This window comes from Erpetoichthys calabaricus, chromosome 10 (assembly GCF_900747795.2).
Source record: "Erpetoichthys calabaricus chromosome 10, fErpCal1.3, whole genome shotgun sequence".
In the NCBI taxonomy this organism is placed as follows: Eukaryota; Metazoa; Chordata; class Cladistia; order Polypteriformes; family Polypteridae; genus Erpetoichthys; species Erpetoichthys calabaricus.
Genome location: NC_041403.2, coordinates 5544584 through 5570410, shown reverse-complemented (window position 1 = coordinate 5570410; position 25827 = coordinate 5544584). Strand labels below are relative to the sequence as shown.

Here is a 25827-nt window from a genome sequence, read left to right as displayed (position 1 = left end):
GAACTGGAAGTGATGTCATCAGGCCCAGGTGGAATTTTCCGTGGTTGTTATGCAAAGAAAAAAGAGAAAGGATCAGTGCACTCTGCCACCCCTTGATTTGGCATGGGATTACCTTCTTTTGAGCCCTTTAGCTGACTTCCATGCACATGTGTTTGACTATATATATATATATATATATATATATATATATATATATATATATATATATAGTGGGATACAGGCCAGACACAGACAGGCAGACATCATTTTGTCACCCAACACACATTTATTTACACTATATACAAGTATGACACACGCACAAAATATATAATATACTGTATATACAAAATATATAATATATATAAAATATATAATATATATATCCATCCATCCATCCTCTTCCACTTATCCGAGGTCGGGTCGCGGGGGAAGCAGCTTGAGCAGAGATGCCCAGACTTCCTTCTCCCTATATATATATATATATATATATATATATATATATATATATATATATAATATATATACTAGCTGTACCCGGCCACGCGTTGCTGTGGCTCAGGCTGGTTAAATGGAAAAGAAACAAAAGAGAGAGCGCACATTTCTAATATGCTTAATTTCACAATGCTTGTGGGTATACAATATTTTTTGTTGTTCCATTGTCTGTGCAGAATGTTAGACTGAATAATATTGTTAAGTTCGTAGACCTCTTAGTTTTTGGCCGCAAGAATAGCTCGTTCACTCAGCCAATTGTGATTCTTATAATTGGTTTGAATATTGGGAAATACTTTTTCAACCAATTCTTCTTTTGACGTCACTAAACTGCAGAAGTTATGAGGCAATGAAATTCGTCCTGAGGTCAGATCAACCAGCAACTTTCCAGATTTCTCCAACCCCGTTATTGACAGTTTGCATTATTTGATCGTAAATGCCTTTTTGCTGAAACGTTAGCTTAGGAATATTTGATTGCACATATGACCAAAGATCACCCGTGTTGTAATTTTGTTCACGACGCAATTGTACATCGAACGAAGCAGCAGCAGATCGATTCGGTGATGGCATTCCCAATTGATTGAGAACTTTGTTCACGATTTCTAAGCACAAATCTTCAATCATTATCAACGCTTAGTTGTAGATGTCTGCTGTGAAATCAATGTTTATATTTGAATTTTACTTGCGTATTCGACAGAAAATATCTTTATATATTTCTCCCATAACTGTGTTAGAGATGAAGGAGAGCAGGTGGTCAATATGATTGTAAACAATGCACGAATTTGATTTGGATGTGACGTGTTGCATGCGTCATTAATGTATACATCCCAGTGTCGGTCGTTTTCCAATAAATTCAGAGCTTGACATGCACTGTGGAAAGTGGCATGTGTAACGCCGTTGACAATTCTCAATTGCTGGAAAGACATTGGACCGGGCACATTTACCAACAGCATGTGAACAAAGAAGCATTCATCTTGATTGGGATGCACGGTGTACAGTCTGTCTGTCGTAGTTTCTTTGAATATGCCAGGTTGTCCGTTGACTCGCTCTCCTCGTTTGCGTTGTTCAAATGATTTTCTACTCACATTCCATGTGTAATACGTAGGTACTTCCGAATACAGCAGTGTTTTCGCAAATGCGTCATTTTGACACAACGTGAAGAAAGCAGTTAACGTTGTAGTCGGTGGATTCAGGACTATTTGTTGCACATTTGCAGCTGTGAAATAAACGCGTTGTCCATTTTCTAGATGTACTGCTAAGTGAACAACATCTGGACTTCGTTCATGTATGGGAAATGAAAGAATTCGCCATACAGCTTCATTGCAGCTTATGTATCTTCCAGCCTAATACTGTGCGATTTCATCGATATGTATGACCGCATTCCTATCACTTCTTTCTGGTTGCACGCTAAAAACTGCCATGTCGCTGCCTTTATTCACGTACATACAAATGTATTTGATCAAAACGTTGAAATAGAATCGTAAAATATTTAGTATAGCATGTGTTGCTTTTACGTCCAACAGATGCCGCTGTGTTTTCAAAAAAAGCATGTTTTTACCTGTCACAGGTGTGATATCTATATAATATGTATATAAAAACACGCGCGTATTCGAATGCAACGTTGTGTCAAAATTTCAAAGCAATCGGTGATGAACTTTCGGAGATTAAAGGTTTTGAACAAATTAACATTTACATTTTTATATATATATATATATATATATATATATATATATATTACAGTATATGTATGTATAGTCACACATTATGGCTTTTAAACACACCAGAAAGACTGAAAACACAGAAAGCCTCTGACTTTACAGTCCCATTAACAATGAGGCGCCATACAGGTGTTTATAGCCCCTTTCAGGATGAACAGCAGCTATACATTCTCTTTAAAGTCAGGGACGTAATGGACAGGAATTAAAAACAATTACCTCCTATTTTCAAAGCCTGCTGGGTAGCAGGGATGGAGTGCGGTTGACCTCTCCTGGGGATTGAGTGAGACGGTGGAAGGGACACTTGGAGGACCTTCTGAATCCCCCTGACACATCTTCCTTAGCCTAAGCAGAGTCCGGGACTCGACGGAGGGCTCACCCATCACTAGAGCTGATGTTGCTGAGGTAGCATGGCTCTGATGGTGGGTGACATTTACCTGAAGTTCTCGAAAGCTTTATATGGTTTGACTGACAAGCCTTTTCAACATTGGGTGGAGGTTAGAGATGGTTCCTTGGGATTGGCAAGCTGGGATGGTGATCCTTATCTTTAAGAAGGGGGACTGGAGGGTATGTTCCAACTTTTGGGTGATTACACCATTCAAGTCTCTTGGGAAAGTCTATACCAGGATGCTAGAAAGCAGGATCCATCTGGTAGTAATTTCTTGTATTCAGGATGAACAATGTGGATTTCATTCCAGTTGGAACACTGGTCCAGCTCTTTATCCCCAGGGGAATTGTGGAGGGTTCATGGGAGGATATCCTACAGGGTACATGTGTTATGAGGACTTTGGAAAGGCATACAACCACATCCCTTGGAGTGTCCTATGGAGGGTTCTTTAGAAATGAGGGGTCCCGGACCTGCTGTTATAAGCTATTTAGTACCCGTAGAACTGGAGCAAAAGCTTGGCTCTCATTTCTGGTAGTAAGTCAGGCTTCTTCCCGGTGGCTGTGGGACTTTTATTACCGATCCTGTTTATAATTTGTATGGGCTGAATTTCTAGGCTCAGCCAAGGGATGGAGGGGGTCCAGTTTGGTGACCTCAGGATTGGATCTTTAATTTTTGCTTTCTTCAGGTGGTGACCTCTGGTGTGGAGGCTCGCTGCCAAGTGTGAAGAGGTCGAGATGAGGATCAGCACATCCATGACACTGAGGTCATGGTTCTAAGCCAGGAAAGGCTGGAGTGCAATGTCCAGTTTGAGGAGGAGGAAGAGCTGCCTCAAGCATAGTAGTTTAAAGATCTAAAGGTCAGAAGATGGCAGCAAGAGACTGAAATGCAGATCGGAGTGGCATCATGAATTATCCAGACTCTGTACCAGTCATTCATGGAGAATTACTGAGCTGAGCTAAAAGGCAAAGCTCTCGATTTACTGGTCAGTCTACATTCCTACCCTCACGTATGGCCATGAGCTTTGACTAGTGACCGAAAGAAATAGATGATGAATAGAAGCGAAGCAAATGACTGTCCTTCAGAGTGTCTGGGTTCTGGGTGAGGAGTGCAGACATTCAGGATGATATCTCAATGTAGAGACGCTGCTCCACTGCCAAGAAAAGGGGTCATTTGAGGTGATTCGGACATTTGATTAGGATGCCTCCTGGTCGCCTCCCTGAGGAAGTGTTTTCGGCATGTCCAACCGGGAACAGGTCTTGGGGCAGATGTAGGACAAGCTGTAGAGATCATATTTCACGGATGACAGGAAACACCTCAGTATCCCCACAGTGGAGTTGACGGGCCAAAGGAAACTCTGGTCATCTTTGTTCAGACTGTTGCCCCCTTGACCTGGACCCAGATAAGTGGTAGAAAGTAGATGGATGGATATCTACAATTTTCATTTTGCATGATGCCTTTCACGGTGCACCTCATTCCAAAGAGCTTCTCTGTATAATTTGCATTGTCTTTACTGAACTGGTAAAGTGACTCTCGCAAAGTTGTGCGGAAATGTGATTTGAACCCATGTCCAGTGATGCATGTGTAGCAGTGAATTCAAAACCCACTGGCCATAGTGACTGTGTGTCCCTAAGCCCAAAAGATGCCTGATTTTGAACCGGCCAGTGGCTCTGCTAGTTAGAGGGTCTGTCTGCCCCAAGATGCTTTGCAAGAAAGGGAAGTGGATTCTGGGATGTCTAACATCAAATGTGTGCCCCCTTCTATCCTGTCAGGTGTGGTACTCAGCAGCGGGTACCGCTGGAAACAAAACCGCAGATTCATGTTGACGACTTTGCGAAACTTTGGTGTCGGCAAAAGCAGTCTGGAGTTCAGAATCACAGAGGAGTTCAAGCACTTTCAGCAGGCCATCCAAGAGGAGCAGGGTAAGAAGAATGACCAAGGTCTGCCTAGTCTTGTGGCACAGGGTGTGAGCCCTGACCTAACTTTACATCCCTTTGATTCCATGCCAGGTAGACCTTTCGATCCTCACTTCCTCATGAACAATGCTGTCTCCAACATCATCTGCTCAATCGTTTTCGGCCGCCGCTTTGAGTACAGTGACCAAAGGTTCCAGGAGTTGCTGCATCTCATCTTTGAAGCTTTGTATCTGGAAGGGACAATCTGGGCAGAGGTAAGGTGACTGCCAGCTCTGCGTTGGAGTGAGTGATGTGTGACTTGGTCCTTGGCTCACGATCTCCAGAAGCTCTGAGACACCGAGAGAGGTTTTCTGCAATGCCTCAGGCTCGCTGCCACATTCTGAAAGACCCCCTGTGTCACTTCTCTTCCAGCTGTATAATGCCTTTCCCACGATAATGAAGGTCCTACCTGGGCGCCACCACGTGATGTTTGCTGACTACGACAAGGTAGTTGAGTTTTTGAGGACGGAGATTGAAGAACACAAGAAGCACTTGGATCCTGCGGCACCACGCGACTTCATCGACTGCTATTTGGAGGAAATTGAGAAGGTAACTTCCGGTGGGCAGTGGTGCCAATATCTTTTCACTAAATGTCTTCACCAGAGCCTTAGTTAAAGGTGTGATCAGTGTGTGTGGTAAAGTGGAACCTGTGCAGCAGCCAATCTTCACATAATATATAGGGTGGTCCAGATCTAACTATGCAACTTTTAATGCAATGCAATAATTGCATAGTTAGATCTGGACCACCCTGTAGATGGGTCAGTGGTCACTTGATCACCTAAGACAAATTTTAATTTCAGTATGTAAAGGCTCGTGAATCCTGTTAGTTGATGGAGTATCATCTCTTAGAGCAGTGGTCTCAACCTCCGGTCCTGGAGGGCCACAGTGGCTGCAGGTTTTCATTCTAACCCTTTTCTTAATTGGTGGCCTGTTTTTGCTGCAAATTAACTTCTTTTGAATTAATTTTAATTAACTTGCTCTTGAAGACTCAGACACCTTTATTGTTTCTTTTTCCTTATTTAGCAGCCGAGCAATAATGAGATATAAAATGAGTCAAAAGATGACCAGCAAACTGAGACCATCATACGATATCAGAAAATAAAGAAAGATGAAGGTCTCAGGAATGTTGATCTGCTCAGGTCTCCAAAACATTTTAACAGAGCTTTTAGAAAAGAGCAAATCAACAATTTCAGAAATGTCTGCTATTGCACAATGAGAACAGCAACAAGCCATGGAATTAAAGAGCGGGTTTAATTAACAATAACAATTGGCGACTCATTAAGCAACTGGTTGGAATGAAATTGGTTGGAGTTTGAGGCCCTGACTTTGTTGGTCTCCTGTTGACTCACTGATTTCACGTTTCATTTCTGTTTGGGTGCCATTTAAGGAAAGAAATGAAGAAATTTAGAGGAACAAATCTTAAAAAAAACAAGTCAATTAAAATAAAGGGAAAAGGAGTTAATTAACAGCAAAAAAAGGTCACTCATTAAGAAAAGGGTTAGAACAGGGGTGTCCAAGCCCAGTCCTGGTGGGCCACAGTGGCTGCAGGTTTTTAATCTAACCATCTTCTTAATTAGTGAAATGTTTTTGCTGCTAATTAACTTTTTTGCCTCAGTTTTAATTAACGTCACTCAGACCTCTTAGTTGTTTCTTTTTCCTTAATTAGCAGTCAAACAATAATGTCACACAATGAGCCTCCACATGACCAGCTAACCACCGTATCTGAAATAAAGTAAGGTGAAGGTGGTCTCAGTAAGTTAAATCTGCTCAGGTCACTAAAACACCTTGACCGTGTTCTTGGAAAAAACAGAAAATCAACAGTTTTGGAAATGTCTGCTGTGACAGAATGAGAACAACAAGCAGCCATGGAATTAAATAACGGGTTTAATTAACAGCAAGAATCAGCTTCTCATTAAGAAAGTGATTGGATTGAAATTGGCTTGAGTTTGAAGCCCCGATTTAGCTGGTCATCTGTTGGCTCATTTTACGTCTCATTTTTGTTTGGCTGCCATTTAATGAAGAAATGAATCAATTCAGAGGACTGAATCTTTAAAATGAAGGGAAAAGGAGTTAATTAGCAGCAACAATAGGTCACTCATTAAGAAAAGGGTTAGAATGAAAACCTACGGCTACTGCGGCCCTCCAGGACCGGAGTTGGACACCCCTAGGTTAGAATAAAACCTGCAGCTACTGTGGCCATCCAGGACCTTAGAGGATGCCTACCATAACTGGAATTTTCTAAATTTTGTTAATTCCACTGAAGGTCATTGTCCCTTCCTGCAGTCAAAAAAAAAATTAAGGTAAGTGACCTCCTCCCATCATAGCCCTTGAAAGTGTCTGAAGCTGCTGGCTCCATCTCCAATAGCATCTCCTCCTCCAAAGATGGCCAGAGACACAAGTCACACATGTTCATCCTGTAAGGCCCCACAAAACTGGTCTGCTAATGGATGATACTCTTTGTCAATTACAAAAAGTGAAGTGTAGATAGATAGTTAGAAAATGTGAACTTTCATCTTCTCTGTGGTCACCTAGAGAAGTTCAGTTTGATAGGTTGCTTCAAATTTTCTTCTGTTCATCGGCTGAGCATTTGGGAGGGTGGCAGGGAGGTGGTATCCCACTTTTAAAAGTTGAGAAATCCACCCATCACTTGAGAGTGTCCACAGTCTAGCCGACTGAGTCTTATCTGGTCATCAGATTTCATAAAGTACAGCAAGATGCGTCATTTTCAAAAAAATCTCCTACTTTCTCTTTCGGCTGCTCCCGTTAGGGGTCACTACAACAGACTATATTTTTCTGTCTCTTCCTGTCCTCGTCATCTTGTTCTGTCACACCCATCACCTGCATGTCCTCTCTCACCACATCCATAAACCTTCTTTTAAGCCTTCCTCTTGTCCTCTTGCCTGACAGCTCTATCCTTAGCACCCTTCTCCCAATATCCCTATCATCACTCTGCACATGTCCAAACCAACGCAATCTCGCCTCTCTGACTTTGTCTCCCAACCGTCCAACCTGAGCTGACCCTCTAATGTCCTCATTTCTAATCCTATCCATCCTCATCACACCCAATGCAAATCTTAACTTCTTTAACTCTGCCACCTCCAGCTCTGTCTCCTGTGCCACCGTCTCCAGCCCATATAACATAGCTGGTCTCACTACCATCCTGTAGATCTTCCCTTTCACTCTTGCTGATACCCGTCTGTCACAAATTACTACTGACACTCTTCTCCACCCACTCCACCCTGCCTGCACTCTCTTCTTCACCTCTCTTCCACAATCCCCATTACTCTGTACTGTTGATCCCAAGTATTTAAACTCCTCCACCTTCGCCAACTCTACCCCTTGCATTCTCACCATTCCACTGACCTCCCTCTCGTTCACACACATGTATTCTGTCTTGGTGGTCCTACTGACCTTCATTCCTCTCCTCTCAAAACTCCACCTCTCCAGGGTCTCCTCAGCTTGCTCCCTACTCTTACTACAGATCACAATGTCATCAGCAAACATCACAGACCACGGGGACTCCCGTCTAAAAAATCAGTCTTTGAAAGTATGTAGCACCTTTCAGTGTAATCTTAGAGATTTAGATGATTACCCATTTTTACTTATTTGGCTGACGTCTTTATCCAAGGAGACTTTCAATATTTCTGATCCAATCGGTTCCATTTCTTTTGGTTTTCCAATTGGAAAGATCAGGTGACTTGCTCAGGGTCACACAGTGACCCACAGCCTCAGAGTTTGAAGTCCAAAGCCTTAACCACTACACCACACACTGCCGGTTTTGCCAACCTCACCTGGTGGGTCAGCAGTGAGATTTACAAATTTTTGTTTCCCACAGCGGAAGGAGGACGTGAAGGCAGAATTCCATGAAGAAAATCTGAGCTACTGCCTTCTGGACCTCTTTGTAGCGGGAACGGAGACCACGTCCACAACTCTGCGCTGGGCGCTGCTCTACATGATGAAGTATCCAGATGTGCAGGGTAAGGTCTCACCTTTGATTTCTGATTCCATTCTTGAAAGTCAGAAGTACAAAATTCAGCTACGCAGAGGTTCGGAGAATGAAGTTTGCTGTGTCAAGGTCTCGCTCCTCTCAGGGGGAGGACACCTTGGGATGCAGAAAACTAACTGCCACTCCTGCATTTGTCTCGGTAGAGAAAGTCCAGAAGGAGATTGATGCCATTCTTGGTAGAGACCAACCTCCATTGATGCAGGACCGGAACAGCCTGCCCTATACAAACGCAGTGATCCATGAGATCCAGAGAATGGCTGACATCATCCCACTCAACCAGGCCCGCCAAGCCATTGAGGATATGTCTTTGGGTGGGCACTTCATTCCAAAGGTGGGGTGAACAGTACGGGGTGCACTTAGGAGTGAAGCAAAGGGGGAGTTTGAAGGAAACTGTAACTCTGTTGTCCCCTCCAGGACACCGCGGTGAGCATCAACCTGAACTCGGTGCTCTTTGACGAGGAGGAGTGGGAGGACCCGTCCACCTTCAAACCTGAGCACTTCCTTGATGCCAGTGGGAAGTTCTTGAGAAGAGATGCCTTCTTTGTCTTTTCAGCTGGTAAAACATTTGTTTTTCTTCTACTCCTTTCTAAAGCCTGGTGGGCAGCTCAGTGGACTCAGAGAGAGCAGCGGGGTTAGGGGTGTTAGGATTCCTTTAAACTGAACCTGACTTCAGGGCTGATGAATTTGTTCTGATTGGTGGACCATGAGCGCTGGTGACATCTTACAAATCAGTTAGTAGTGTGGACTTTGGAGAGTCATTGGTGAAGATGGAGCGCCGGACGTTGCTCCCTATTATTCTTCACATCCACCCCCCTGTGTACCACACGTGAAGCAGTGATTACCCCATAAAGTTGTGATCTTGTTAAAGCAATAAGTATGGGGGGGGGGGTCCCCCCGTAAACTCAAGAAATGTGCCTTTTTTCACACCGCATCACTCTTCTATGCACATCACATATTTTGCATAAAGGTGACACTTCCCATTATGTGGTGGGAAACGCAAAACATGGTGGTAAAACACAAAACATATTTTACATTTCTTACAAAACTAACAATAAAAAGTGTAAAGTCCCATGCATTCAGAAAGTCTTTGGACCCCTGCACTTTTTTCATATTTTTTTATGTTGCATCCTTATGCAAAAATCTCCCTTGACCTTACAGGTGCTGGTCATAAAATTAGAATATCATGACAAAGTTGATTTATTTCAGTAATTCCATTCAAAAAGTGAAACTTGCATATTAGATTCATTCATTACACACAGACTGATGTATTTCAAATGTTTATTTCTTTTAATGTTGATGATTATAACTGACAACTAATGAAAGTCCCAAATTCAGTATCTCGGAAAATTAGAATATCAATTAAGACCAATGTAAAAAAAGGATTTTTAGAAATGTTGGCCAACTGAAAGGTATGAACATGTACAGCACTCAATATTTAGTTGGGGCTCCTTTGGCCTGGATTACTGCATCAATGCTGCGTGGCATGGAGTCGATCAGTCTGTGGCACTGCTCAGGTGTTATGAGAGCCCATGTTGCTCTGATAGTGGCCTTCAGCTCTTCTGAATTGTTGGGTCTGGCGTATTGCATCTTCCTCTTCACAATACCCCGTAGATTTTCTATGGGGTTAAGGTCAGGCGAGTTTGCTGGCCAATCAAGAACAGGGATACCATGGTCCTTAAACCAGGTACTGGTAGCTTTGGCACTGTGTGCAGGTGCCAGGTCCTGTTGGAAAATGAAATCTGCATCTCCATAAAGTTTGTTAGCAGCAGGAAGCATGAAGTGCTCTAAAACATCCTGGTAGACGGCTGCGTTGACCTTAGACCTCAGAAAACACAATGGACCAACATCAGCAGATGACATGGCACCCCAAACCATCACTGACTGTGGAAACTTTACACTGGACCTCAAGCAACGTGGATTCTGTGCCTCTCCTCTCTTCCTCCAGACTCTGGGACCTTGACTTCCAAAGGAAATGCAAAATTTACTTTCATCAGAGAACATAACTTTGGACCACTCAGCAGCAGTCCAAAGGCGAGACTCTTCTGACGCTGTCTCTTGTTCAAGAGTGGCTTGACACAAGGAATGTGACAGCTGAAACCCATGTCTTGCATACGTCTGTGTGTGGTGGTTCTTGAAGCACTGACTCCAGCTGCAGTCCACTCTTTGTGAATCTCCCCCACATTTTGTTTCACAATCCTCTCCAGGGTGTGGTTATCCCTATTGCTTGTCCACTTTTTTCTACCACATCTTGTCCTTCCCTTCGCCTCTCTATTAATGTGCTTGGACACAGAGCTCTGTGAACAGCCAGCCTCTTTAGCAATGACCTTTCGTGTCTTGCCCTCCTTGTGCAAGGTGTCAATGGTCGTCTTTTGGACAACTGTCAAGTCAGCAGTCTTCCCCATGATTGTGTAGCCTACAGAACTCGACTGAGAGACCATTTAAAGGCTTTTGCAGGTGTTTGGAGTTCATTAGCTGATTAGAGTGTGGCACCAGGTGTCTTCAATATTGAACCTTTTCACAATATTCTAATTTTCTGAGAAACTGAATTTAGGACTTTCATTAGTTGTCAGTTATAATCATCAACATTAAAAGAAATAAACATTTGAAATTCATCGGTCTGTGTGTAATGAATGAATCTAATATACAAGTTTCACTTTTTGAATGGAATTACTGAAATCAACTTTGTCATGACATTCTAATTTTATGACCAGCACCTGTACATAGATCATGTAATGGGAGGCTGGCTTCGGATTGGGGGTCCCAGTGGGAGGGGCCTGTAGTGTCACCCCTCAGCATCCTAGAATGATGAAACAAAAAGAGGATTTTAGAAATCTTAGCAAATTGTATTAGAAATAAAAAACTGAAATGTCATCGTATTTATAACACTCTAAATTTCATTCAGATGCCCCCATTCTGTTGAACTTTCTGCAATGAAATGGGGAAGCTGGGGTCTATAGCAGCAGGCATGGGATGAATATAAATAATGACGTATGACTTATTTGATTATACTTTTTTTTTTTTTTCCAATGGGACCCAGCCCTGCATCATTTTGATGAATCAAACAAATAAATCAATTCACTTAAATGGGTAGATCTAGTGGTGGAGTCAACAGAGGGGGGTTTGCCTTGCCTGGGTCCCATCTTCTCTCTCACCACATCCATAAACATTCACTTAGGCCTTCCTCTTGCCGGGTATCTCCATCTTTAACATCCTTCTCCCAATATCCTCATCATCTCTCCTCTGCACATGTCCAAACCAATGCAATCTCGCCTCTCTGACTTTGTCTCCCAACTGTCCACCTTGGGCTGCCCCTCTAATGTTCTCATTTCTAATCTTGTCCATTCTTGTCATCCCCAATGCAAAGCTTAACATCTTTAACTGTACCACCTCCAGCTCTTTCTCCTGTGCCACTATTTCCAGCCCATATAACATAGCTGGTATCATTCCCTTTCATCTGGAAAGAGGAAGGAGGAAAAGGAAACCTGGTGGTGGAGTGAGGAAATGCAGAAGAGCATACAGAGGAAGAGGATGGCAAAGAAGAAGTGGGATAGTCAGAGAGATGCAGAAAGTAGACAAGAGTACAAGGAGATAAGGCGCAAAGTGAAGAGAGAGGTGGTGAAGGCTAAAGAAAAGGCGTATGATGAGTTGTAGGAGAGGTTGGACACTCAGGAGGGAGAAAAGGACCGGTGGGCTAGAGAGAGGGGCCGAGCTGGGAAAGATGTGCAGCAGGTTAGGGTGATAAAGGATAAAGATGGAAACGTACTCACAAGCGAGGAGAGTGTGTTGAGCAGATGGAAAGAGTACTTTGAGAGGCTGATGAATGAAGAGAATGAGGGAGAAAGAAGGTTGGATGATGTGGAGATAGTGAATCAGGAAGTGCAACGGATTAGCAAGGAGGAAGTAAGGACAGCGATGAAGAGGATGAAAAATGGAAAGGCTGTTGGTCCAGATGACATACCTATGGAAGCATGGAGGTGTTTAGGAGAGATGGCAGTGGAGTTTTTAACCAGATTGTTTAATGGCATCTTGGAAAGTGAGAGGATGTCAAAAGAGGGGAGAAGAAGTGTACTGGTGCCGATATTTAAGAATAAGGGGGATGTGCAGATCTGTAGTAACTACAGGGGGATAAAATTGATGAGCCACAGCATGAAGTTATGGGAAAGAGTAGTGGAAGCTCAGTTAAGAAGTGAGGTGGTAATTAGTGAGCAGCAGGATGGTTTCATGCCAAGAAAGAGCACCACAAATGAGATGTTTGCTCTCGGGATGTTGATGGAGAAGTTTAGAGAAGGCCAGAAGGAGTTGCATTGCGTCTTTGTGGACCTGGAGAAAGCATATGACAGGGTGACTGAGAGGAGCTGTGGTATTGTATGAGGAAGTCGGGAGTGGCAGAGAAGTACGTAAGAATTGTACAGGATATGTACGAGGGAAGTGTGACAGTGGTGAGGTCTGCGGTAGGAGTGACGGAGGTGGGATTACATCAGGGATCCGCTCTGAGCCATTTCTTATTTGCAATGGTGATGGACAGGTTGACAGACGAGATTAGACAGGAGTCCCCGTGGACTGTGATGTTTGTTGATGACATTGTGATCTGTAGCGAGAGTAGGGAGCAGTTCGAGGAGACTCTGGAGAGGTGAAGATATGCTCTGGAGGAGAGGAATGAAGGTCAGTAGGAACAAAACAGAATACATGTTTGTGAATGAGAGGGAGGTCAGTGGAATGGTGAGGATGCAAGGAGTAGAGTTGGCGAAGGTGGATGAGTTTAGATACTTGGGATCAACAATACAGAGTAATGGGAATTGTGGAAGAGAGGTGAAGAAGAGAGTGCAGGCAGGGTAGAGAAGAGTGTCAGGAGTAATTTGTGACAGACGGGTATCAGAAAGAGTGAAAGGGAAGGTCTATAGAATGGTAGTGAGACCAGCTATGTTATATGGGTTGGAGACGATGGCACTGACCAGAAAGTAGGAGATGGAGATGGAGGTGTCAGAGTTAAAGATGTTAAGATTTTCACTGGGTGTGACGAGGATGGATAGGATTAGAAATGAGGACATTAGAGGGTCAGCTCAGGTTGGACGGTTGGGAGACAAAGTAAGAGAGGCAAGATTGTGTTGGTTTGGATATGTGCAGATGAGAGATGAGGGGTATATTGGGAGAAGGGTTCTAAGGATAGAGCTGCCAGGGAAGAGGAAAAGCGGAAGACCTAAGCAAAGGTTTATGGATGTGGTGAGAGAGGACATGCAGGTGATGAGTGTAACAGAGCAAGATGATGAGGACAGGAAGATATGGAAGAAGATGATCCGCTGTGGTGAACCCTAACGGGAGCAGCCGAAAGAAGAAAACTCAAAAGTGCTTATACATGTCAAATATAATAAAATTAGAAAAGGCTTGAGGAATAGCTGAAAATACGACTTATCCCTACAGCAGCTGCCATGAATCTGGCGGCTTAACAGAGAAGCCTGGCGTATGTGGTCGGTGGGGTGCAACAGTAATTAGTGCCAGTACTGTAACATACGACCGGTATGCTGCTAACCATATACAGCAGGGGTGTCAAACTCCAGGCCTAGAGGGGCGCAGTGGCTGCAGGTTTTCATTCTAACCCCTTTCCTAATCAGTGACCAGGTTTCACTGCTTATTAACTTCTTTTCCCTTCATTTTAATAGCCCTTGCTTTTAAGGATTCAGTGCTCTGAATTGATTTTTCTTCATTAAATGACAGCCAAACAGAAATTAGACGTGAAACGAGTTGACAGATGACCAGCTAAATTGGGGCTTCAAACTCCAATTTCACTCCAACCAGTTCCTTAATGAGAAGCCAATTCTTGCTGTTAATCAAACCCGTTGTTTAATTCCACAACTTGTTGCTGCTGTCATTCTGTCACAGCAGACATTTCCAAAACTGTTGATTTTCTGTTTTTTCTAAGAACATCATCAAAATGTTTTAGTGACCTGAGAGTTTGACCTTTTCGTCACTTTTCTTTATATTCAGATAGTGTGTTGAGCACAGGTGAGCTGGTCATGTGGTGGCTTGTTTTGTCTCATTGTCTGGCTGAGTCAAGTTAATTAAAACTATCAGCAGGAAAAACTGGTCACCAATTAAGATGGTTACAATGAAAACCTGCAGCCACTGTGGCCCTCCGAGACCAGAGTTTGACACCCCGATATACAGGAACAGTTGATTTTGGGGACAGTTCATAATTAAAAAATCTGAAAAGACTACACAAGCACCGCCCCAAGGGGACAACAGCCCACCTATGGGATATCACTATAGCAAGGATAGAGGGGGAAAGGTACAGAGGAGGTTGCCATTCCCAGTTCAAAAGCCTTGCTCTGCCACTGGGTGGTTCAAAAGATTCAAATCAATAAAGTGAATCGAACTACAGAGTGGGCAACCAGAAGCGTAAATGAATCACTTAGAACATTGCTACTTCCATCCATCCATTATCCAACCTGCTACATCCTAACTGCAGGGTCATGGGGGTCTGCTGGAGCCAATCCCAGCCAACACAGAGCGCAAGGTAGGAAACAAACCCTGGGCAGAGGGCGCCAGCCCAACATTGTTACTTGAAAAGTAAATAAGTTAAACCAGAAATGAACTTTTATCAGTACAGTGATCCCTCGCTATATCACGCTTCGATTTTCACGGCTTTACTCTATTGTGATTTTTTTCTCATACACGCTGACGTCACTACGCATGCGCTTTCTGATAACTTTTATCTAAGCCCCACAATGGCTCCTAAACATGCTGCTTTTTTCTAAGCCTTCTGACAATGAAACTAAGCGCCGGAGGAAGATGCTTACCATCCAGGAGAAGGTGAAACTCTTGGATATGATCAAAGATGGCAATACCCTACAAAAGCCTCCTCACGCATACGAAAAGACAGTGCCAGCAACTGCCTATCAAGATGTTCTTCAGCCGCGCACCCAGACACCCACTACCTACTCTTAGTACTCCTTCAGCGGAAGAAGACAACGACGCACCTGCTGAAGATACTGCACCACCTTGTCACGCTTGGGTCACAGATTTGCACAGAGACGCAGGAGGTTGTAGAAAAAAAAGAACTTTATTCAAAGCACTGCAAACAAACATTTGCCTGTTTTCAAAAGTTTAAACGTGCTCCATGACAAGTCAGAGATGACAGTTACGCCAGGAGCAGAGAATGTCTGAGAGAGAGAGAGAGAGAAACAAAACAACCAATTCCAAAGCTGAGAGGCGCTGCACAATACTTTTAAGTAAGCAGAGTACCGCGTGAGAGGTTTATCGCACGTTATAGCGCAAGTAAGAAGGGTAAGGAGCAATGTGAAGGTAGACTGTCAGCTGTTTCAGGGGTTTTCCCAGGGGCGTCTGTGTCCTCTGAGGGTGCGATCAGCACTACAGCTTACAACCTGAAGACTCTCCTACTGAGCTCGTGCCTTCATAGGTTAGTGGTTGTGTGTAAGAACTGTGTGTGTGTAATTAAATGTACAGTACAATAATAATAATATGATATTTGTAACGTCTAATGTCTTTTCTCTTATTTTGTCTAATATTGGGTAATACGAGTGTAATGGTGACTAAAGGGTGTTATTTCATGTCTAGAGGGCTCTAATAATGTTAAAAAAACGTATTTAGAAGGTCGTAAACAGGTTTTCTGTACTCTGCGAAAATATTCGATTTATAAATAAAGAATCCTACTTCGCGAAAATTCATTTATCGCGGTAGAGTCTGGAACGGATTAACCGTGATAAACGAGGGTTCACTGTATTCTAATCAAGACTGTTTTGTTAAAGAAGCACATGAAGTCAGTAGTGCCTCTCCTTTTTGTATTACAGGCATGGGGGTGTATATTCTTAGCGGATTATATCAGCAGATGCTTAATCTTATTACCGGTTGGAGTTTTGTTTTCATCCTTCCTTGTAGAGATTCTGCCATTTTAAGACTCCACGTACGCTTTTTACCCAATTCATCCACCTTTTTTAGGAAGGAAAACAGGAATGCAGCTGGAAGCAGGAGAAAGCCATCAGGAAAACGATGCAACTTTGTTGGTGACATCCGGGATCAGGATTTTAAAAAAATCAGTGCAGAGCAGAGTCCTGATTAGAGCACCTTCTGACGCTGATTGGTCATTTGACTCCGTTTAGCTTTGGGATGACCGCACCAGAAACGCATATTATCTTAGTTGTTGAGGTCCGTCCGGTCGGCGCGTTTATTAGATAGATAGATACTTTATTAATCCCAAGGGGAAATTCACATACTCCAGCAGCAGCATACTGATACAAAAAACAATATTAAATTAAAGAATGATAATAATGCAGGTGAAAAACAGACAATAACTCTGTATAATGTTAACGTTTACCCCCCCCCCCCCCCCCCCCGGGTGGAATTGAAGAGTCACATAGTTTGGGGGAGGAACGATCTCCTCAGTCTGTCAGTAGAGCAGGACGATCTCCTCAGTCTGTCAGTGGAGCAGGATGGTGACAGCAGTCTGTCGCTGAAGCTGCTCCTCTGTCTCGAGATGATCCTGTTTAGTGGATGTCATGGATTCTCCATGATTGACAGGAGTCTGCTCAGCACCCGTCGCTCTACCACGGATGTCAAACTCTCCAGCTCCATGCCTACAATAGAGCCTGCCTTCCTCACCAGTTTGTCCAGACGTGAGGCGTCCCTCTTCTTTATGCTGCCTCCCCAGCACACCACCGCGTAGAAGAGGGCACTCACCACAACCGTCTGATAGAACATCTGCAGCATCATATTGCAGATGTTGAAGGACGCCAGCCTTCTAATGAAGTATAGTCAGCTCTGTCCTCTCTTGCACAGAGCATCAGTATTGGCAGTCCAGTCTCAATTTATCATCCAGCTGCACTCCCAGGTATTTATAGGTCTGCACCCTCTGCACACAGTCACCTCTGATGATCACGGGGTCCATGAGGGGTCTGGGCCTCCTAAAATCCACCACCAGCTCCTTGGTTTTGCTGGTGTTCAGTTGTAGGTGGTTTGAGTCGCACCATTTAACAAAGTCCTTAACAAAGAGTTGTGCCTGCTATTCCTAACCTTAAGAGAAAGTAAAGGAGCAGGTAGACCTATTGACCAAAAGCGGGGAAGGAATGGTGAGTGTGATATTCTCAGGACCTACATGAGGAGCAGATCCATTTCAAATGTTTTTGCATGTCTTCCTGGCATTTTAATGATGCGTTGCGTATATTCAGCCCTTCATTCATCATTCTGGAATGCACGTCACCAGCCTCTCCTTGAAATTCACGATTTTTGATGCACGACCGCCGCGCACTTAACACTTCTGCGTATCTCTCCAAATCTGACGCCATTTTCGCAACGCGATCCTCACGCCCACCGCCAGCTTTAGACGTCACGTTGAAAAGAAATGCTCTGAGAGCATGTTTGAGTGCGCGATCGAATGGACATGAATTCAAACAAAATATTGAGTTTTGTTTTGAAAATCCAGTGTCAAAATGAATGTGTATTATACGTTGGATTGTATTCAGTATTGCAATCATTATTTTAATTTTAACAAAGATAGAGAGAGTTAAAGGCAATATAAAATAAAGCCGCTATAAGATAGATAGATAGGTAGGTAGATAGATCCATCCATCCATTTTCCAACCCGCTGAATCCGAACACAGGGTCACGGGGGTCTGCTGGAGCCAATCCCAGCCAACACAGGGCACAAGGCAGGGAACCAATCCTGGGCAGGGTGCCAACCCACCACAGGACACACACAAACACACCCACACACCAAGCACACACTAGGGCCAATTTAGAATCGCCAATCCACCTAACCTGCATGTCTTTGGACTGTGGGAGGAAACCGGAGTGCCCGGAGGAAACCCACGCAGACACGGGGAGAACATGCAAACTCCACGCAGGGAGGACCCGGGAATTGAACCCAGGTCCCCAGGTGTCCCAACTGCGAGGCAGCAGCGCTACCCACTGCGCCACCGTGCCGCCCAGGTAGATAGATAGGTAGATTGATTTTAATTTTAACATAGGGGGCTACTCTTGCATACATAGGATCCATCACACCAGATCCCCCTCCACTCTGACTCATATTTTGTTACTTTTTTTTGTTTTTCTTTTCAGGTAAGCGTTCCTGCGTCGGGGAACCTCTGGCCCGCATGGAGCTCTTCCTCTTCTTCACATCTCTTCTTCAGAAGTTCACCTTCCTTCCTCCTGAAGGCATTGAGCCAAGCCTCGACTTCCAGAAGGGCATCACACGGGTCCCCGTGTCATTCAAAATCCGTGCCATCCCTCGCTAAAGCGTATGCACCAGTGCTGCCCCTGCTGTTGAGATCTGAGCATTACAGTCTGCACTTTTGCATATGGTGCCCCGTATGCCACTCCACCAGTCTCAGTGATCCATGGACGTGGCAGCATAAAGAAAATGCTGATTTCAGGACAAGGTTTTGAAATCTGCCAAGACAGATTAGAAGCAGATCATCAAGATGGCTGATGGGCAGGTGACAGCCACTTCATCTTCTTCACATGTATTAGAAGCACAGCTGATGTTTTTCTTTATTAAAGTGATGCCCTACACTGTGCTTTCCTCTTTATTGCTTCCATTAGCAAACAGCTTACTAGAATACAGATACTCTCAGAAAGAAAATGTGTAATTGCTGTCAGCCTCCACCAGGTGGCTCACTACCAGCAGGGTAAACACCCAACATGCACCACTAGCCAGGCCTCTGTACCTGTACAGCACCTCGCTGTTCCTGTTGTTGCCATAGTTGAGACTGTTACTCCACACATCTTTTTAGTGCCAATTTGTGGTGACCAGCATCTCAAGACCATCACAGCTATGCAGTGGGTATAGAAAAGACTTCGAAATATTCCCATTTCTTTTTTTGCTTTACAGCCTTAAATGAAAACACACACAAATATTTCTTCCCAGCTTTACTTACTCAATGCAACCTCTAACATCCAGGTGAAAGATATCAGAGCTAGAGTTCAGAAAAATGATTAAAAAAAATCAAAAACAAGACCTACTGAGATTAATAAAAGATCAGCCCCCCAATGTCATTTTGTTGACCCCCCTTTTGCTTTAATGACAGCCTTGAGTCTGTTGAGATTCTTCTCTATCAGCTTTGCACACCTAGATTAAGTAATATTTGCCCCCCACTCTTCTTCACAGAACTGTTCCAAGTTCGGTCAGACTGGATGGTGAGCGTTGGTGGTCTGCTATCTTCAGATCTTTCCACAGATTTTCAGTGTGATTTAGGTCTGGGCTCTGACGGGCCACACCAGGACTTTCACTTTTTTCTCCTTCAGCCACAGTGTGGTCAATTTTGCTGTGTGCTTCGGGTCGTTGTCGTGTTGAAAGGTGAACATTCTGCCCATCTTCAACTTTCTGGCAGAGGGTAGCAGGATTTCTTCAAGAATTTGACGGTATTTAGCCCCATCCATTTTTCCTTCTACCCTAATGAGACCCCCAGGCCCCCAAAACAGGATGTTTCCCCTTTCATGCTTTACTGTAGGTATGGTGTGTTGTGAATGGTGAGCTGCATTGGTGGACCATCTGGTATTGAAGCCTAGTAGTTTGATTATGGTCTCATCTGACCATAAGACCTTTTCCCACTTGGCATCAGAATCTTCAAGGTGCATTCTGGCAAAGCTCAAACGAGCCTTAATGTGGCCTTTCTTGAGAAGTGCGACCCTCCTGAACAAGCCACAATTGTGGAGAGCTTGTCAAATTGTTGTCACCTACACACCATTAATGACCGCTGTAACTCCTTCAAAGTGGCCATTGGCCTCTTGGTAGCCTCTCTTACCAGTTTCCTCCTTGCTCTTCCATCCAGTTTGAAGGATCCAGAGAGGGTCCTAGTAGTACCCAACACTTGCCACTTCTTTATAATGGACTTTACTGAGATCCTTGGGATTGGTAAAGCCTTTGAGATGTTTTTGTCTCCATCCCCTGCCGTATGTCTGTCCACAACTCTACCTCGGAGATCTTTTGAAAGTGACTTGCCACCCTTAGTCAGTTGTTGGCGGTCAGTGGCACCACCAAGGAAGGGATTGAATGCTCCAGAGACAGCTTCACTAATCACACGGATTACAACTGATCATAGGTGGAAGGAAACCAGTAACCGCAATGGAAATGGTGGGCACTGACACCTAAGTGAGTTTAGGAGGGGGGAGGGGTTTCCTTTATTCATCTCGGGATTTCTTGTTTTTTTATTTTTTATAATTCTTCTGAACTGTAGCTCTGATATCTTTCATTTGGATGTTAGAGATTGCATTGAGGAAGTAAAGCTGTAAAAAATATTAGTTTGTGTGTTTTCATTTAAGGCTGTAAAGCAAAAAAAAAAATGGGAATATTTTGAGGTGGGGGGGGGTTCTTTTTATACCCACTATATGTGATTTATTTACTTTGTGTTATTGGACGAGTCGTCCCAAGAAGGTGGCATCCTATTCAGAGTGTTCATGGTGATGAATCAATCATGGCACCAATTAGCATCATCACAAGGTGGTTTACACATGATAGCTGAATTACTTCAGTATTTCTACACTCTTAAGCACAGGCCTGTGAAGTGACTTGTCCTGGTCACACTCAAGTCAGGGGTGACACCAGTTTTTGTTGAGTTTATATAGTGCCTGTCTCTAGTCAGTATTCCAGTTCCAAAGTGATTCATACATACTGCGGTGGGCTGGCGCCCTGCCCGGGGATTTGTTCCTGCCTTGTAAATGTGTTCCTCACAAAGCTTAGACTCTCGATTGATGATCTTGGGGTTGGGGGATCCCGTGAGGCATCAAGCACCGTGCAGGAAATGACACACGATTGAATGATCGAGAGGACTGGAGAGCAAAGTGATGAAACACTGATAATTCCTGGACTGCAGTTCAAAAATGGATGCGCCACACACGTAAGATTGCTGCACCACTATCAGGACCGCCAGCGAGAGAGAGAGGGGCTGAGTGTGAGTTGCGGGTGTTGCATCCAATTCCATCCCTCTTGCAAACCTGGCAAAAATGTCAATCAAACCTTGAAATCAGAGATGTTTCACAATCAAGGCTTGCACAAAAAAACAGTAATAGGCCGCAACTTTCTCTGTTGATCATTGTATGGTACAAATTTCATTCTCTTAAAATAAATTATTCGCCTTTATGAACACGGAACCAATGAGAACTCGTATTTCTGTGGCTCATTCACAGGTGACAGTTACACGCTCAGTGCTTGATTCTTTTCATATCACACCTCCAGGTGCAGGCACTCCAGGCTGGGATCTCCTGATCTCAACTGACTAGCCTAATATAATCACAAAATTCATTGAAAGTGAAATACAGGTAAAATTCCATGTCACCGAATATCTTTACAATGAAATTCTCATTACAACGAAGTATTTTTATGGTCCCGACAGTTTCCCCATATGACACAAGTCTATAGAAATCTTGTTACTACAAAGTACATTCAGCAGATACTTTCAACAACAACAACATTTATTTCTATAGCATATTTTCATACAAATAATGTAGCTCAAAGTGCTTTACATGATGAAGAAAAGAGAAAAAAAGACAAAGTAAGAATTAAAAAAAGACAACATTAGTTAACATAGAATAAGAGTAAGGTCCGATGGCCAGGGAGGACAGAAAAAACAAAAAAAAAACTCCAGACGGCTGGAGAAAAAAAAAAATCTGCAGGGGTTCCGAAGTCACAAGACCACCCAGTCCCCTCTAGGCATTCTACCTAACATAAATGATCAGTCCTCATTGTATTCAATATAGGGACATCATGGGGCTTTGATTAGGTGGTGCAGATCAACACCATAGAAAAACGGAAAAAGATCAGAAGAGAGAGTAGGGGTTAGTACAGATTTTGGAGCCACCATGAATGATAATGAAAATTAATTGAATATACAGAGCATCAGGATTAAACTAAAATGAAGCTATTAGAAAGCCATGTTAAAGTAATGTGCTTTTAGCAGTTTGTTAAAGTGTTCCACCGTATCAGCCTGGCGAATTCCTATTGGCAGGCTATTCCAGATTTTAGGTGCATAACAGCAGAAGGCCGCCTCACCACTTCTTTTAAGTTTAGCTCTTGGAATTCTAAGCAGACACTCATTTGAAGATCTAAGGTTATGACTTGGAGTGTAAGGTGTCAGACATTCCGAAATATAAGATGGAGCAGTTTATTTAAGGTTTTGTAAACCATAAGCAGTATTTTAAAGTCAATTCTGAATGACACAGGTAACCAGTGTAGTGACGTTAAGACTGGCGTGATGTGCTCGGATTTTCTTTTCCTAGTTAAGATTCTAACGGCTCCATTCTGCACTCATTGCAATCGATTGATGTCTTTTTTGGGTGGTTACAGTAATCTAGCCGACTGAAAACAAACGCATGAACTAATTTCTCAGCATCTTTCAATGATATAAGAGGTCTAACTTTTGCTATGTTTCTTAGGTGAAAAAATGCTGTCTTAGTGGTCTGATGAATATGCGATTTAAAATTCAGATTACAACCTATGGGAGGGGCCAAGGAGGTCGGGTGCAGTGTGAGTTGGGTGGTGGCCGAAGGCGGGGACCTTGGCGGTCCGATCCTCGGCTACAGAAACTGGCTCTTGGGACGTGGAATGTCACCTCTCTGAAGGGGAAGGAGCCTGAGCTAGTGCGCGAGGTTGAGAAGTCCCGGCTAGATATAGTCGGACTCACCTCGACGAACAGCTTGGACTCTGGAACCAATCTCCTTGAGAGGGGATGGACTCTGTACCACTCTGGAGTTGCCCCCGGTGAGAGGCGCCGAGCAGGTGTGGGTATACTTATTGCCCCCCAACTTGGAGCCTGTACATTGGGGTTTACCCCGGTGGACGAGAGGGTAGCCTCCCTTCGCCTTCGGGTGGGGGGACGGGTCCTAACTGTTGTTTGTGCGTATGCACCGAACAGCAGTTCGGAGTACCCATCCTTTTTGGAGTCCCTGGAGGGTATGCTAGAGGGCATACCTTCTGGGGACTCCCTCGTTCTGCTGGGAGACTTCAATGCTCACGTGGGCAATGACAGTGAGACCTGGAAGGGCATGATTGGGAGGAATGGCCCCCCCGATCTGAACCCGAGCAGTGTTTTGTTATTGGACTTCTGTGCTCGTCACGGATTGTCCATAACGAACACCATGTTCAAGCATAGGGGTGTTCATATGTGCACTTGGCACCAGGACACCCTAGGCCTCAGTTCGATGATCGACTTTGTGGTCGTGTCGTCGGACTTACGGCCACATGTCTTGGACACTCGGGTGAAGAGAGGGGCGGAGCTGTCAACTGATCACCACCTGGTGGTGAGTTGGCTTCAATGGTGGGGGAGGATGCCAGTCAGGCGTGGTAGGCCCAAACGTGTTGTGAGGGTCTGCTGGGAACGTCTGGCAGAGCCCCCTGTCAGAAGTAGCTTCAACTCCCACCTCCGGCAGAACTTCGACCACATCCCGAGGGAGGTGAGGGACATTGAGTCCGAATGGGCCATGTTGCGTGCCTCTATTGTTGAGGCAGCTGACCGGAGCTGTGGCCGTAAGGTGGTCGGTGCCTGTCGTGGCGGCAATCCCCGAACCCGTTGGTGGACACCGGTGGTGAAGGATGCCGTCAAGCTGAAGAAGGAGTCCTACAGGACCCTTTTGTCCTGTGGGACCCTGGAGGCAGCTGATAGGTACCGGCAGGCCAAGCGGAATGCGGCTTTGGTGGTTGCTGAGGCAAAAACTCGGGCGTGGGAGGAGTTTGGGGAGGCCATGGAGAACGACTTTCAGACGGCTTCGAGGAGATTCTGGTCCACCATCCGGCGTCTCAGGAAGGGGAAGCAGTGTAGTGTCAACACTGTATATGGTGGGGATGGTGCGCTGCTGACGTCGACTCGGGACGTTGTGGGTCGGTGGGGGGAGTACTTCGAAGACCTCCTCAATCCCATTAACATGCCTTCCAATGAGGAAGCAGAGCCTGGGGACTCAGAGGTGGGCTCCCCCATCTCTGGGACTGAGGTCACCGAGGTGGTGAAAAAACTCCTTGGTGGCAGGGCCCCGGGGGTGGATGAGATACGCCCGGAGTTCCTCAAGGCTCTGGATGTTGTAGGACTGTCTTGGTTGACACGTCTCTGCAACATCGCATGGACATCAGGGACAGTGCCTCTGGATTGGCAGACCGGGGTGGTGGTCCCCCTCTTTAAGAAGGGGGATCGGAGGGTGTGTTCCAACTACAGAGGGATCACACTCCTCAGCCTCCCTGGAAAAGTCTATTCAGGGGTCCTGGAGAGGAGGGTCCGTTGGATAGTCGAGCCTCGGATTCAGGAGGAACAGTGTGGTTTTCGTCCTGGTCGCGGAACAGTGGACCAGCTCTATACCCTTAGCAGGGTCCTGGAGGGTGCATGGGAGTTTGCCCAACCAGTCTACATGTATTTTGTGGACTTGGAAAAGGCATTCGACCGTGTCCCTCGGGGAATCCTGTGGGGGTACTCCGAGAGTATGGGGTACCGGCCCCCCTGATAAGGGCTGTTCGGTCCCTGTACGATCGTTGCCAGAGCCTGGTCCGCATTGCCGGCAGGAAGTCAAACCCGTTTCCAGTGAGAGTTGGACTCCACCAGGGCTGCCCTTTGTCACCGATTCTGTTCATAACTTTTATGGACAGAATTTCTAGGCGCAGCCAGGGCGTTGAGGGGGTCCGGTTTGGTGGGCTCAGGATTGGGTCACTGCTTTTTGCAGATGATGTTGTCCTGTTTGCTTCATCAGACCGTGATCTTCAGCTCTCTCTGGATCGGTTCGCAGCCGAGTGTGAAGCGGCTGGGATGAGAATCAGCACCTCCAAATCCAAGACCATGGTCCTCAGCCGGAAAAGGGTGGAGTGCCCTCTCAGGGTTGGTAGCGAGATCCTGCCCCAAGTGGAGGAGTTCAAGTATCTCGGGGTCTTGTTCACGAGTGAGGGAAGAATGGAGTGTGAGATCGACAGGCGGATCGGTGCGGCATCCGCAGTAATGCGGGCTCTGCATCGGTCTGTCGTGGTGAAAAAGGAGCTGAGCCGTAAGGCGAAGCTCTCAATTTACCAGTCGATCTACGTTCCTACCCTCACCTATGGTCATGAGGTATGGGTAGTGACCGAAAGAACGAGATCGCGAATACAAGCGGCTGAAATGAGTTTCCTCCGCAGGGTGTCTGGGCTTTCCCTTAAAGATAGGGTGAGAAGCTCAGTCATCCGGGAGGGGCTCAGAGTAGAGCCGCTGCTCCTCCGCATCGAGAGGAGTCAGATGAGGTGGCTCGGGCATCTGATCAGGATGCCTCCTGGACGCCTCCCTGGTGAGGTGTTCCGGGCACGTCCAACCGGGAGGAGGCCCTGGGGAAGACCCAGGACACGCTGGA

General features: G+C 45.0%; 1 protein-coding gene across 1 annotated transcript in view; it reads left to right on the top strand.

Annotated features, from left to right (window-relative positions):
- Positions 1-19050, top strand: part of LOC114658742 (cytochrome P450 2J6-like) — a 40950-nt gene extending 21900 nt beyond the window's left edge. Inside the window, exons 3-9 of the mRNA XM_028810789.2 lie at positions 4341-4490; positions 4578-4738; positions 4896-5072; positions 8359-8500; positions 8673-8860; positions 8944-9085; positions 18598-19050. Coding sequence (XP_028666622.1) covers positions 4341-4490; positions 4578-4738; positions 4896-5072; positions 8359-8500; positions 8673-8860; positions 8944-9085; positions 18598-18773 — 1136 coding nt within the window. The 3' untranslated portion in view covers positions 18774-19050. The remainder of the gene's footprint in view (positions 1-4340; positions 4491-4577; positions 4739-4895; positions 5073-8358; positions 8501-8672; positions 8861-8943; positions 9086-18597) is intronic.
- Positions 19051-25827: the final 6777 nt, after the last annotated feature.